This window comes from Canis lupus, chromosome 13, assembly GCF_048164855.1.
Source record: "Canis lupus baileyi chromosome 13, mCanLup2.hap1, whole genome shotgun sequence".
NCBI classification, from domain to species: domain Eukaryota; kingdom Metazoa; phylum Chordata; class Mammalia; order Carnivora; family Canidae; genus Canis; species Canis lupus.
The window spans coordinates 45,573,707-45,588,898 of NC_132850.1; the positions used below are offsets into that span (position 1 = coordinate 45,573,707).

General features: G+C 44.4%; 2 protein-coding genes across 43 annotated transcripts in view; one reads left to right on the forward strand and one right to left on the reverse strand.

Moving 5' to 3' along the window:
• C13H4orf51 (chromosome 13 C4orf51 homolog) overlaps window positions 1–15,192 on the forward strand; it is a 102,052-nt gene that overhangs the window by 40,716 nt on the left and 46,144 nt on the right. For 11 of the 32 annotated variants that reach the window (XR_012006060.1, XR_012006059.1, XR_012006064.1 and 8 more), the window contains one exon: window positions 9,355–9,493. The exons of 12 other annotated variants lie outside the window; for them this stretch is intronic. The gene's annotated coding sequence lies outside the window, so the exon portion shown is untranslated. Of the gene's footprint in view, window positions 1–2,369; window positions 3,065–8,902; window positions 9,017–9,354; window positions 11,230–11,974; window positions 12,114–15,192 lie in introns of those variants that run through there. 9 more of the 32 variants (XM_072773498.1, XM_072773492.1, XM_072773497.1 and 6 more) reach the window with 6 other exon arrangements.
• ZNF827 (zinc finger protein 827) overlaps window positions 4,688–15,192 on the reverse strand; it is a 169,246-nt gene continuing 158,741 nt past the window's right edge. The window contains exons 12-16 of one of the 11 annotated variants that reach the window (XR_012006056.1): window positions 12,738–12,929; window positions 12,204–12,381; window positions 10,475–10,541; window positions 10,160–10,192; window positions 8,614–8,698 (exon numbers count right to left, since the gene is read on the reverse strand). Coding sequence is in view for 10 of the 11 variants with exons in the window: in XM_072773463.1 (XP_072629564.1) it covers window positions 7,879–8,698; window positions 12,204–12,381; window positions 12,738–12,929 (1,190 nt within the window). In the remaining variant the exon portion in view is untranslated. Of the gene's footprint in view, window positions 8,699–9,841; window positions 10,542–12,190; window positions 12,382–12,737; window positions 12,930–15,192 lie in introns of those variants that run through there. The other 10 variants (XM_072773467.1, XM_072773468.1, XM_072773464.1 and 7 more) reach the window with 10 other exon arrangements.

Consider the following 15,192-nt stretch of genomic DNA (forward strand, 5'->3'; position numbering starts at 1 on the left):
TTTTGTTGTTGCCGTTGCTACCATGATGTTATCATCCTGTCCGCTGGCTCCACCTCTCATCTTTGTGTCTATGAGTCTGATCATGAACTTTCTTCCGAGCCATGGAATAAATTGTTTACAGTCTTTCCTATGCAAAAAATGTCCCACTCAGACAGGAAACTATTGCAAGACACCTGGCAAGGATGCTAGGGACCTGCATCAGGATGTTAAGAGTGGAAAGACAGATAGAGTCATGAAATACTTGGCAGATAAACACAGCTCTGATGGACTGGCTATCCAAAGAAAGGAGGAGGAGAGATAAAAGTTGAGGCCAGGTGTTGTAGCTTAGGTCATCTGGAGGATGGGCTGCCCTTCCTGAGCTAAGGACTACGTGGTTAAGGGGCAGAGGCAGGTCTGAGGGACAGGATGATGGCTCCCCTTTAGGACATTCTGGACATATCACATCTCTCCGCCTTTTTTGTCATTCAAGTCTTCCTTTGGTAGTGCTGCTAGAATTCTCTTCCTTAAACAAGAGTCAGATCATGCCATTCTCCTCTTCAAATGTTTTTCTTAGTGCTTATGAACTACGGAATAGCTTAGACATTCAGTCTCCTTAACAAGGGGTCTGAAGCCCTGCACAAGCTGGCTTTGTTTGGTTTCATTTAATCCCCTAGCACAACAGAATCCACCATGCAATTTCTCACCTTTTTGCTTTTTCTCAAGCTGTTGTCTCAATCTGGAATGCCCATCCCTACTTTTTCTGCCTAGAAAATTCCACTCATCATTTAGATTGCAGGTTGCATGGGATGACGTCCCTCATAAAGCCTCCTCTCACCCTGGTTGGAACTAGTAACTCTTTATTCATTTTTCCCACAGCAATTTATGTATATTTTTCCTGGCATTATAATGCACTTGCTCAAACGTGCATTTCCTCTGCAGAGCTGCATATTCTTATATGTCTTATATGCATCTTCTTATATGTCTCTGTTTCATACCAGCTGCTTACACATGACTTCCCACATACTTCTTGCTCATTAAATAATGAAGGCAAAGCAGAGAAATTGGTCAGGGTTAGAAGGAAGGGGAGTCGGGTGGGGGAGAAGTGATTGGTAGGATAGGCTTGGACCTGCTTTAGAATATGGCCAACTGGGATGGATGCTCTGTGTGAAGAATAGATGTAGGGTATAACAATGAGGGAGGCAGTGGATTCTGGATAATGTGCAGGGTTCATATTTAAAGGCAGGATCTTGTGATACAAAATCATGCATGTATACAATTTAGCCTTACTCACAGGCAGACAAGCCAAGTTGTAAAGTCCTTCATTGGCAGGAAATTATTATTCTGCCCATTTAAAAAGATACATGGTCTCTTTGTGTAACCAAGACTCCTGCATATTTAGCTCTTGCAGCTGCTAGGTCTATTGTCTGATGCCATAAAGAGATGGGACCTTGACTGATAGTATGGTGATGACCCATTGCTGTGTCCATCTATTTAATTGTAGAAAAGATGGGCAGGGGGATATTCTGATTAATGGGATTTCTTTGACCCTTAATTATTCTTTTCATATGTTACTCTTTCATCAACCTATATTTATTTTCAGCAGCACAAAGGAAAAATGAAAAAAAAATTATCTTTTAATAATAATGTGAATCCCAGAATAATAAAATTCACGGCCTTCCTTCTGGATGCTGTCACACAAATACATATCTATTATGTTTATATCTGTATTATGTGTATACTGTATGCACTCTTTATATATATTTTCTATATAACTATCCATTGGTCCATGCTTAGCTCAATCCTCTATTAGCAAAAAGACTGGTAGTTGTGATCTAAGCGTGATGATTTAGTGTTTAATCAGAAGAGAAAAATTGTAGACCTCCCAAACTCTGAAGTGGGCAGAAAAATATTTTTAGCCAATTTTTTTTTCTCCCTTGAGTCTCTTGTGGTTTGAAAATGTTGAGATGTCATTTTTGCTTTAACTGCATTGCAAGGATTCTGCTTTGTGACCACTTTTGTTTCCAAAGACTGACTTCGACTCGTTTATTATGTTATGTGTTGCGAGGGGGAAGGAGCCTTATAGATCATTTCGTTCAACCTATAATTTCTGAGTCAGTCCTCAAACTCTGGTGATCTGATTCCATGGCATTGGCCCTCGAGGCTGGAAAAGACCATCTGCAATCCAGATAGTCCCACCGACTAGGGCAGAGAGCCACCTGTTAGGGATGGACTTGGGGGAATGTAAGCCTGAAGTGAGAATTGAGGTGGACTCTGCTCTGGGTCAATAATTATATTGAAGACTAGGAACTAATTAACTAATCCCTGTCCTAACTCTTATCGAAACAATTCCAAAGGGGTATAGTACTTGACCTTCTTTTTCCCCTTTGCAGCTCTGCCCAATGACCAATGTCAGCAACATTTGCATTTCCTGTTTTATAGACTCCCCCAGCTATCAAGAAAGAATTCTGAATAGGATATCTGCTACCTCCTAAAGAAGAGGTCTTGCTTGATAACTTGAGACCATTCAGACCTCAGACAAGGAAAGAATGTACCCCTCAGGCCCCACAGTCATCACCCTTTATTTACCCCCAGGGACTGCTTTAGGGATACTTGCTTTGTTAGTTAATGGTAGTTCTTTGCAAAAATAAACCTCCTTTTGTGTAGGACTTTTCTGTTTTGAGACAGTGGGATAAGTAAGAATGTTGGTGGGGTCTCTGGAATATCTGTGGTTCATGGCTCTTCAGAATGGGGTCTGAATCCCCAAGGGCATTCTTTTATTCCATGGATTGTACCCAAAGGTTCCAAGGCACCATTGAGAAGGATTCCAGTTTTACATTCTGTCTTCTGCAAGCACGATGTAGTCACCCAGTTGCTCTCTCCTTTCATCTCTCCCTCCCTTTTGTAGACTAGAGCTCCTCTTGGGTCTCCTTCTTCCCCAGACTGAAAGCCACAGGTGGGAGTGGGGTGGGGTGGGGGGACTTGAGTTCTGTTTCAGCGGCTCATGAGATGTGCCTTCTCCTTTAAATTGTTCACAAGCCCCGCATCAGCTTTGGCGGGTAGGAGTTCTAACATGATGCTTCATGTGGTAAGGAGGTACCTGTGCTCATCAGACCTTCCTATTTCTCCCTGTGCCCTTGTCTGTGACCAGCACCAGGGCTCTGTTAAATCATCAGGGAGCTTTTGGTGGCCAAGAAAGGGAGCCAATCAGCCTAGACACATTATAGGAAACATGGCCTTGAGTCTTAAAGTATATTTATTTAACATGATGGTAGGAAAAGTATGTATGATTTTGGATTAAATTCAAGCAGGTGGGGGGGGGGGCACCTGGGAGGCTCAGTGGTTGAGCATCTCTGCCTTTGGCTCCAGTTGTGATCCTAGGGTCCTGGGGTGGAGTCTCACATCGGGCTCCCTGCGGGGATCCTGCTTCTCCCTCTGCCTGTGTCTCTGCCTCTCTTTGTGTATCTCAGGAATGAATAAATAAAATATTAAAACAAATAGTTCAAGCAGGGGCCACAGGATGGGTTTGGAGCCGTCCCGGGGCATGAACAGCAAGCTAGGTAAGCAATGATGTTAGGGGCTGTGGTCTGTTCCATCGTGGATGGCTCCGATCCCAGTCATTCCTCAGTCCTGGAAGCTTTTCTCAATCAAAGGACAAATGTGAGGTAGGTATGGGATCTAAGAAAAGAAAATATACAAAATGAAAAGTCACTCTGGCCTGTAGTACTAGCAAAAGGCAAGGAAGTCTGACTTATTTGAATATTTTTCAGTCAGTATCAGCCCCCGCCCCACCCCCAACAAAACTGGTCTTGAATCAAGTTCTCGCACTTGATTCGATCACCCACAAAGAGCTATTGGATGAAAAAGTGAAAGGGAAGATGGTGTCTGGTTAGTGACTGGTCATTTTCAAAGTGGCTTCTTCTACATCATCTCGTTTTATGAAAAGTAAATGTGATCTTTAAAAATGTTAGAGTGAAGCAGTTCATAATTTCTCACAAGGAGCAAAGGACATTATATTTATAAGCATGCAAGCTGTGAACCAGATAGAACATTCTCTTTTGCTGCTTTGTATTTTTTTATCAACCGTCACAGATTCATAGGGAAGATCTCTAAGAAATAGAACTTCATGAGTGATTTTTAAAAATTATTGTTTGAACTCAGTGTGCTCTTCATGTTTTGTTTTGGCCTCAGTTTCTTTCTCTGGTACCTTCCTTTGAATGGAAAATTATTACTTGGATTTGGATTATTATTTAGCTTGCAAAATAGACCGTTTTCCCCTTCATTAAAATCTCATAGTTGCCAAACTTCATTAGTATAAATGGAATTATTCATCTGTTTCCCCCCTGCCCTTTGGCTATGGGGTCAGTAAAATGATGTTAAGCAGGAGAGGGGAAGGCTGGTGAACACTTTTAAATGTCACTAAGCAATTTCAGGAAGGAGCCGGTCTGCAACTGTACTGAGTGATGGATATGCTCTCAGCCTTAATGGCTATTAATGACTTACGTAATGACAGTTTGCATCATAACATGGCTGTTTGAAACTTGCATTTTGTGATAGCTACAACTAGTAGTGGACATTTCCTAAACTTATTTAAAATACACTGAAAAAATGGGAACAAAGCAAGACAAATAAGACCTTGAGACTAACAAGTAGTCAAGGATGGCAACTGAGGGGGGGAGAGGGGAAGAAAGAAAAAAAAAGAAACAAAGAATATAGCCAACCTTTTTTTTTGTTTTAATTAGAGTATATTATACTTCCAAACTGGATACACTAGAAATTGGCAATGCAACATAAGATGCAAAGAAATATACCAGTTACTGTCAAAATGACCCTGTACAGCCTTGTAATGCAAAAAGCTTTATACAATACAAATTTTCAGTAATGTACACAAACCTTGACAGTATGATCATCTGAACATAATATGAGGAGTTAAAAAAAGGATAGAAGCAAGAAAGTGCTGAGAACGCTAACTGCATTACTATATGGACAAATAAGCTAGCTTTCATTGAAGAATGCATAGTGAAAACAGAAATGAAGTTAGTTGGCAGGTGAATTTCTCAAAGACGTTAGTGTTTTACACGGAAAGGATATCTATGGAATAATCCTTCCCTGAGTATCGAACTGCAAACCAAATTCGGGGGTATATATTATCTCGGTGGAGTCTGAAAAATGCTGTAGATTTTTCTTTATTAATAACAATAATAATAATATAAAAAGTCAAACAAACTCCAAACACACCTTTTCTCACTCAGAAAACTTTTATAATTTACCAGAAAGATTGATGACTCTTTCCAAAGTGCTAAAAAAGTTGCCCAATTACATTAAGCATAACTAAGTCATTCAAATACAAGTTCAGTGGCAAGCAGTGAAATGCATGGCATTTGAGCAGTAAACATCTCCTTCCAACACCCCTCTCAGTCTTGAAGGTTTCGACCTAGGACCTCATATTGCACAAGTGGCATGCTGTAAAACCTGTAGTCCCAACCGTCAGGGCCACTCTTTCAGGTTTTTAACCTGCTGGTGCTTATGTGCGATTCACCTTTCCTGCCAGCCTCTATGGGATCACCATGGCCCTCTTCTGTCATCACTGAACTTGTAGATTTGAAAGCACATTATTAGCCAAGTGGCACATTCTCCATTACATGGGGATAAAGACAGGACTTTTAAAAAACCAACCCACCCATAAGCCCAGTATTCTTGGAGTGTATTGTCCATAACTGTCTAGTGTCTTTTACTGAGACATTGACATGGCGAGGTTGAACGACGCTTCTAACAGAGCCAAGGACAAATGTCTCTGCTGGAGAATGACCGAGGGTTCAGGAGCTTCCTGCCCTAGCTGGCTCAGCCTCCCTGCCCCTGGGGACATCTCCTTAGTGTAAACAGGTTTGCCAGGGCTGGATGACTGGCAAAGGGAAGTGGAGCACACCTGCTAGGTCTGAGGGGGAGGAGGGTGGGTATGGGGTGGGGGAGCCCATGGTGTGGACAGATGGTACAGTCTTCTGGCTTCCTGTCGAACTGTACCAGGTTCGAGGGGGCTTTCAGTGAAGCAAACTGACTAGAGAAGAAAATAAGGGATGCTTTTATTTTCCCCTGGTGAAACAGATGAAAGGAAAAATCCCAACTCTAGGATAACACATGATGGAACACAGCAACGCAGTAAGAAAGCATTCCTCTTGTACACCAGTTCTTCAATAGATAAATAATATATAGACTTTTATATTCCAAACTTCCCATTATTATACAAAGCACATTTCTTCCTGCTCTTTCAGCCTGTTTCATACTGGAAATTCTGTTGTCTTACAAATACAAGCGATTAAGATAGTCGGCCAAAGATTCTTTTCCTTTTCTTTTTAAATCTCCCATTACTTTTTAAGATTTGCAAGGGGCTATGTAACCAATCGACATCTGCTTTTTGCTGCAATAAAGTGCTGCACATAAGTTGCCATTTTAATGACCACAAAATAAAAGCTTTAAATAAGTATAAAGTTAGCCTCCTAGCAGGTTATATCTACCAGGCGTTAACAAAATGGAATACAGAATAATTAATAACATGGAGAATACCGCTATAGCCAGACGATCTGCAAACACAAGGGAAACTTCTCAGGGGCATGAATTGAACCGTAGGACTAAACAGCACCTTTTTTGTTGGGTCGTTATATGTCAAAGAGGTTGTGACAAAATTTTCAAACATACAGTCTACTCATTCCATATAAAAGGTACATTTTCTTCCTTTTATTTTACTCTTTTTTTTTGCAGATGAGAAACAAAAACTAGTGCAAGACCAAAGCACTGTGCAAAACTGCCGTTTCTTTTTTTTTCTTTTTTTTTTTTTTTTTTTTTTTTTTTTAGTCTGAGCATTTATACCCAGAATTTATCCAAACCCCTTTAATCTCCTTGGCTGGATTTATCAACCATAAAATTTTTCACTCATACCATTTTTTTTTGCCTGCAAATGAACGGTAACCACTGAATTAATACATCATATATATATATATAAATATAGAAAATCATATATATATATATATATATAATCTGCCCTTAAAAAATGATGCACTGTGTGTGTGTACCATACACATTGTATACGTATGGACACACACACACAAAACACACTTAAGTTTTGTGATATTGGCTGCAGTGCTGCGAGATATTTCTTCCAGAGCGGACTCTCGGTTCTCGCATCTTCATAACCAAGAAGATCTGAGCACAAGGTCTCTGGCGCTCAGTCGGAAATCTCAAGCAGCACTGTGGGTGTCTACCAGTCTTTCATCGACTAAGCACCAGGCCCTACCACTCTGTAGCTATAAAATAGAGAGGGAAAGGTGATGAAGGAGCTTGGGGAGAGATTGTAATGGATGAGAGTTCTCATCCCAGGAGGGAAACAGAATGTTCATCGCTGTTAAGGAGGCCAGTACAAAGAAATGTGCAACAGAAATGTCATGGCACACAACACACGGCTTTCTCCTCCAGAATCCACGACACCATACACCCCATTCACCCAACAGAAAACGAAATGCACCAGTATATAAGCTTACAAGTGCTGATTGCTATTAAGGACACTCTCTTTAGGGTTTAACAAGACAAAATTCCTTTCAGATAAAAATACGGAAAAGGGCTGAGAATGGGAGTGGGTGGCTGGGGAGGCATGCCTCTGAAGGTAGAAGTATGCAGTAGGTCACCTCTGAAGATTGGATAAAGCAGCTTTCAGGTCAATGCAATAGGTATACACACAGAGCCAATTCTCTATTCCTTACTAAAGATATACAGTACACATGGTTCAGACCCAGGGGGTCTGTAGCTTTTGCAGCAACATACACCTGCTGGGGTTGTGTTTAAGTTTTGTGGGTTTTGTGTTTTTTGTTTTTGTCTCTGTCTCTTTGTTTTTGGTACAGAACACGGCTGCCCTCAGACAGTCTCTGCTCGTTCTCTTAGTCCGAGATAGGCGAGGAAGGAGTGTTTGGGGGAGGGGATGCTGGGCGGCGCAGTCTGAGGTCGGGGAGGGTGGAATGTGAGATCCAAGTGGTTCTTGGGGTACAACATCGTCAAGGGAATGAGATGGGCAAAATCCGAGTTCCGGTACTTGTCAAAGCGCACAGGGGAGCCGTTGAGGGCCAGAGCCTTGAAGGCCAGGTTGGGCTCTGAGCCACCGCCGTGTGCAGCCGACAGGGCCACGGTCTGCAGAGCCTGCGAGGCGGACATGACCGACAGGGGAGACAGGAGGCTCCGGGGGCTCCCGACAACGAGGAGCGGGGCCCCGGGGCCGGCTGGTTCCTTGGGGGCCGGACACGGGCCCTTCTTGTCCTCCTCGGGGCAGTCCCCACTCTGGTGCTTCTTGACGTGGCGGCTGAAGACGAAAGGGTGTGTGGTCTTGAACAGGCACTCCTCGCAGCTGAAGGTCTGGCGTGGGGCGTGCTTCAGCTTCTTGTGCAGGTTGAGATTGTCCTTTCGCTTGCAGCTGTAGCTGCACTGGTCACAGTGAAAGGGCCGCTCCCCGGTGTGGACGCGCACGTGCTCGATGAGCTTGTTGGCGGTCTTGGACAGGTAGCCGCACTGGTCGCACTTGTAGTGGTTGCCCAGGCGATGCTCCCGGGTGTGCGTCTCCAGCTCCAGCTGGTTGGCCTTCACCGTCTGGCAGATCCGGCACTTGTACTCCATCCTGTAGTGGGTCTTGAGGTGGCACTCCATGGCGGCGGGGCGGTTGGTGGAATAGATGCAGAGCGGGCACCTGCCGGGAGGGGGAGAGCAGGGAAACGGGGGATCAGCCGGGCCTGGCAGCGGCACCCAGCTGCTCCTCCCCTCCTCGCCAGCCTCCCCGCCTCCGCCCCCCTCCACCTCCAGACTCTGGGGCCTGGCCTGCCCCTACCCCTGCCCTGCCGCCTCTGGGGGGGGGGGGGTGTTAGGACCACCCTCTGGGCTTCTCTGCTGACAGAGCTATCCCCCCAAGGAGGAGCTCTGGCAAGGTGCCCTACCTACTGTGGGTCTTCTGGCTGGATCCCTGAGCACCAGCCCACAGGAAGGGGAGCAGAGAGAGTGCGGGGAACAAGTAAGCAGCGGCTCCCCTCCGACCTTCCGCCCACCCCATTCCCTGTTCCCGGGAGCCCACCCTGCACCCCCCAGACACAGCAGAGGTCTAGACCTCGTGACCTCCCCTCTAGATGGGAGCAACACAGAGAATCGACTTTTCATGCACCACACCAAGCACACGCAGAAAGGCTAAGAGTTTTGAAGAACAGCTTATAGGGGGAGAGCTACCTCCAGCAAACAGAAAGTCGTAGGGGTCAGAATCGTGCTTATTAAAAGGTGGTTAGGATGAGAAGGCCTGTGTGTGTGTGTGTGTGTGTGTGTACCTAAATCTGTACTCATGAGTCCTGTCTCCTACAGCCCTGGTTCTCCATCAAGGAAGGCAGCTGAGGACCAGGACCGGGCTTGGCAGAGGAAGGCCCACCCACCAGCCCATCGCTAATGAAGGAGGAGGGAGGGAGGCAGCTGCTATCCAGAGTCCAGAGACATTATTAAAACGGTATCACATCGTGGAAATAATAGTAATCCGGGTGGATCATAAATTCTCAGTGGGCAGGACCACATCTTACATTTCTTCTGCGTTCTCTGCAGTGCTCAATAGGCACTGATTCAGTACTGGATTGGTCTCTACACAAAATTTTGGCAGATTCTGGTCCCAGCTCCGTCACCTTATCGGGCTATAGCTGGATCTGCCCTGGGACAAAGCATGGGCCTCTCCGTGGCTCGGTTTCTCCACCCTATGCAGTGAGGCTATGCCACCCCCTGGCCTCCTGGCTGTCCAGAGGGGCTAGGAGGAGCAGTGAGGGCATGTTTACAGATTTTGCTGAGCTTCTCTTTTGGAAGCTGCAAGGCTCAAGTTGGTGGCTGAAATGATAGCTGTAGCGTGTTTGCTCTCTTTACAAAAAGAATGCAGATGCAAAAGTGGCTGCCTCAGCTCTGGCTTGGCACCTGCAGGGCAGGGGCCCAGGAGTGAAATGTCCCCTGAGGGTCTGGAGAGGTGTTCAGCAGAGCCCAACACAACCAAGTGCACCGTGCACTGCTCCTCAGCGCCAAGCTCGCCGTTAGCCTTTGAACCTCAGCTCACAGAAGAGTGCACACGAGAGAAATATAAAGCCCATTCCCAGGTCAGGTGCACACACAACCCCTACGCCAAGCTGGGCCTTACCTAGAGGAGTCTGAAACTCACCACTGTCCTGAGCTACGGCAAAAGAAAAATAATAGTATAATCTTATTTGATCTGCATTATGAACAGGATATAGAGTACAAGCAGTTCCATCACAGAAAAGCAATTTAGACATCGGCAGTCCGTTTCATTTTAAGAACATTTCTGTGACCCACAGCTCAATCTTTCTTCCGCTGCTCAGGCAAAGTGCTAAGGGTTTTCCGTGCTCCCATTATTTATTGTAAAGACACTCTCTCAGCCAAATTAATTCTCTGATATAGCAAAGGGAAAACAAAACAAAACAAAACAAAGACTCACTGTATAGCCAGAAGGCATTATCAATTTTTTCAAAGTATTCTTCTACTTGGTCATCCTAGAACATAAACTATTACACAGGGGACCGTTAGCACCACACCGGAAGTGTCTGGACTGGCAAAAGCATCAGCATTCACTGTGCATTCTCCCCAATGGGACGGAGGCTTGGGACTCCGTAGGTCCCCAAGGAAGGGCTAACTGACGAAGCCACAACTGGCAGGGGCCGCAGAGTTAATGGGTGTGATGGGGCTGCTGGGAAAGGGCAACGAGCTCTAGTCCAACCACAGAAATACCTTTTTTTTTTTTTTTTTAAATAAGAGTATACAAGTATTTAGAAAGGGACAGTGGGAACAAACCAAATCAGATTCCCAAATAAGCTCTTGCTGGGCATTTCCCATTTACTGGCTGGCTTGAATTATAATCTCCCCTCCCCCATCCCTGCAAACCTCCCCTCCCTCTCCCACCTAAGTGCCCCCAAGTATGAAAGAAAATAGAATTTGACAGTCAGTGCTGCTCATTGACTCCTCTGTGTGGGAAAATTTTTGAGGAGGGTGCCTCTGACCAGGCAGGAGCCTGGAGGGGTCAACCCTGAACTGCCCCAACACTTGACCCACAGGATCCTTTTGGGGTCTCTCCATCCCTTGCCCATTTAGAAGAGTCATGCCAACCTCTCTGGCAATTTGTTAGTTTCAAAGATAAAAATGTTTAAAAACAAGAGGTTTTTTTTTTTCTTGTGTTAAGCAAAATATAAATTTTCATTCCTTTAATTACATGATTATTGCAACTAAACAGGAATAATTGTGCCTTGAAACTTGGGTGTCTTTGTGTACTAAACGACATATGCTTCTTTCTCTACTAGATCATAAATGCTTTGTGAACAGGGGCTGATTAGAAGAATCATTGGGAAGATTAAATTCTGCTAGTGCTAGGACATACATTTCCTGAGGGTAGAAATTATGTTTTATTCCTCGTTTGCCCTTCAGCGCCTATTATCAAGCCAGACACACCGTGCGTTTGGTAATAACTGACGGGTCTCACTTCAGACCAGAGGGCTTCTTGCAAATATTGGTTAATGATAATGCTTGTTGTCTAGGTCTTTGGGGATCTGTGAATAACGTGTGCCTGGCGATGTCAGATCTCATGAAAGCTAGTGAGGGAGATCCCAATTGCCGCTCCTGGGAAGCCATAAGGCATGTTTGCAGGAAGACATGAGACACATGATCTCTGCCTGAAAAACACTGCTTCCTGCCTGTTCAGAAAGGCAAGGGTCCAATATTTGGGGGTGGGGTGCAGATGGGGTTGTTGTAATGCTTGTTTAAAAAGATATATGGCAAGTTATCTTAAAAAATAGAGGTGGTAAAGTGCTGTGACAGTGTAATGGTTTACACTTGGGGACACTAACCCCTGAGTCCATAAAATCAAGTCTGAACAAAACTTAAGCAGTATAGGATGAGTCGATCCCCTGCATGCTGAGCTGCTCCGACAGGTCTTCTTGCTTGCCAGGAATCCTGGGAAATTTGTGAAATGGATTCTCCTGCTGCGTCTGCTGACCCCCTGGGGAACAGGTCTGATTCATGTCCAGCTAAAGGTAGCAGAGGTGCCTAACTAACTAGCCCCATGCCAAGCTCTCCCTTCTTCATGACCCAAAACCTTCAGGGGAGGGGGTAAGGGAGGGATGGGGGAGGGTATTTAATAACAACACAGTAAAAGGTTTTGTACTTGCTTTCCTTACTTGAGCCCACCGGTGGGGACAGTGTGGCATTTCTTATGCTCCAGCAACTGTTCAGGTGTCTTCATGAACTTGTGGCACACGTCACACTCAAACATCCGGGTGATGAGGTGTATCTGCAGATGGCGCTCAAACATGTTCTTCGTCTTGCAGACAAAGTTGCAAAAAACGCATTCGAACCCTGAAAGGACGGGAGCTGGGTTGTATTGTACAGGGGTGCGGTGGGGGGGCTGTGCAGCATGGGGCAGAGGGACAGGAGGGCAGGAGTGGGACAGACATCTCCTGGTTTCTCTTCTTCTCAGCTATACCCTTTCAGGCACTGTTCCCTGCATCTCTGTGGTAAAGGAGTTAAACATACAGCTCCAGAATCAATGCCACACTGCCCATCCATCCACCCCATATTTGGATGCAAATCAAGCCAAAAGAAATGAGAATTTTAGGTGACAGCAATATGCTGTTCCTAGGCCTAATGTCTGTTTTCCAACATCACTCCTCAAGGGTTTATTTTTAAGTAGGCCAACCCACCTCCTCCCTTACCTTTCTCTGGCTTTTCGTCACTATTCACTGAGGGCTGGCTCCCAGGCACAACAGAGATGACCAGCAGGTTGTTCCCACTCTTGTTTTTCTGAGAGCTGTCTGAATCATCTTTGCTGTTGGCTGAATCACTCAGAGCTGAGAGGGAGGATGAAGAGGGGCTATTTGATTCACTGGGGGTCTTCCTGTCTTCTCCTGAAACAAACACAAACCCCCCCAAAAAAACCCAGGTCTGTTATTTGGGAGATGATAACACTCTAATAATAGCAATTGGGGGTGGGAGAATTGGGTCTCATGACTACACCATCATTTAGGGAACACAGGTGAGCTTTTCAGTGGTCCCAGGCACCACTGGGATCCTACTTCCCCCTCATCTACACACTTGATGACACCTGTGATACCTGGGAAGTCTGTAATGCTTTAAACACATTATCTCATTTTATCTTCTCAAAAATCCAATGAGACACAACTGTTATCACTCCCATTTTACAGATGAGGGGCAGGGGTGGCACAGTCAGGGTAACTGGCCTATGTCACATGCTAGGAAGTGGTGGAGCAGAGATTTCAGATGGTTCGACTCCAAGATCCATGTCTTCATCAGGGCACTGGATTCTCCCTCAAAACCAGAAGTAAACCAGTCAGTAGGCCATTAAAATCCAGTGTCAGGAGACTAATGATTCCACTCAAGATGAAGTGCCAGAGACTGGATTTACTACTGCTACTGAAATAACTAAAACAAAACCAGACAAACTATATCAAACAATAGTTGTTCCCCCCTCCCCCAAACAATAGTTTTTACAGCACTGGACATCAGACACTGAAGACTGATCCCTGAGAGACAGGAAAGAGGTGGTCCACTTCCTGCCTTGAGAGATTTTACTTTCCTAGGCTGCAGTGCAGGGATGGGGAACTGCCCGTCAGATTCATATTGAATTGAGAGGACAGTGCTGAGGGCCTGGGGAGATCAATATGGCTAGATTGGCAGGGCAGGGTACCAGAGGGCAGAGAGCTGTACAGAGGAAGAACTCAAAGACCTGCAGAGGGTCCCCCATGAGTAATTCAGCAGAGTAGGGACCAGAGCACACGTGTGAGAAAACCACCCAAGGCTGCAGGGAAAAAAGTCATGTGAAAGGCTTGGAAAACACTGCTGTTTCCATTAGTAGCCAGATTAGAAAGACTTGCTATTCTCAAGGCATTGGGTAGGAAACTGAGGAAGATCTCTTAGGAGTGGGTAATGATCGGCGCTACTTGGATCACTGCTCCAGACCTGCCTGACAAGCCACAAAAGCAAAATCCAAAGGAGTCAAATTTTCCAAGTGATTAACTGCATCCTAAAACAAAGGTCAAGAATTTTTATGGGAATATAAAATATCCAGCACCCAGCAAGGCAAATCACTATGTTTGACATTCAAACAAAGATTAGCAGGCATGCCCAGAAACAAGAAAACACAACCCAAAACAGGGAGAAAAACCAACCAGTTAAAACTGACCTAGAACTGACACAGCCATTAGAATTTGCAGTCAAGGGCATAGGCACAATTATAACTATATTCTATAGATTCAAAATGTTAAATAGAGATATGAAAGATATAACAAAATAACAAAGATCTAAATCAATTTCTAGAGATGAAAATTATGTCTAAGATGAAAAGTACACTGGATGGGATTACCAGCAATTTCAACATGACAGAAGATTAATGAACCTTGAAGATAAATAACACTGATAGAAATTATCTGCAATGAAACGGGGGGGGGGGTAGTATAAAAATGAAAAGTACATCAGTGGATTATGGGGTGCCTTCAGGTAGCTTAATATAACTGGAGTCCCTGACCAGGTGGAAAGGGCAGAAAAATCTGAAAGAGTGAAAACTTTTCTATACTTGAGGAAAACCATAAACCTCAGATCCAAAAGGCAAAACGAATCCCATGCATAAGAAAGATGAAATCTACAGCAAGGGATATCATAATCCAATTGCTCAAAACCAGTGATAAAGAAAATATCCAAAAAGGCAGCCTGAGGAAGAAGGATACATTCTGTGTAAAGGAACAAAAATAAGGATGACAGCAGATTTCTCACTGGAAACAATGCAAGTGAGAAGTAGTGGAGCGCCATCTTTAAAGTGCTGAAAGGAACAACTGTCAATCTGAGATCTCATACCATGTGAAAATGTATTTCAAAAAATGAAGCTTCCCTCCCCACCCCAAAAGCAGGAAGAATTCATCACCAGCAGACTAGAATTACAAAAAAAATTCAAAGAAATTTTTAAGGCAAAAGAAAAATGACATGAAATGTAAAAAGTGAATCTACACAAAAGAATGACAAGCACAGGAAATGGCAACTATATGGATTAAATACATGAGGTTTTCTTATTTAAATCTCTAAAAGATAAGAGTAATTTTGTTAAAGAACAATGTAATATAGGGTTTATAACATATATAAGTATTTGACAGTGATAGC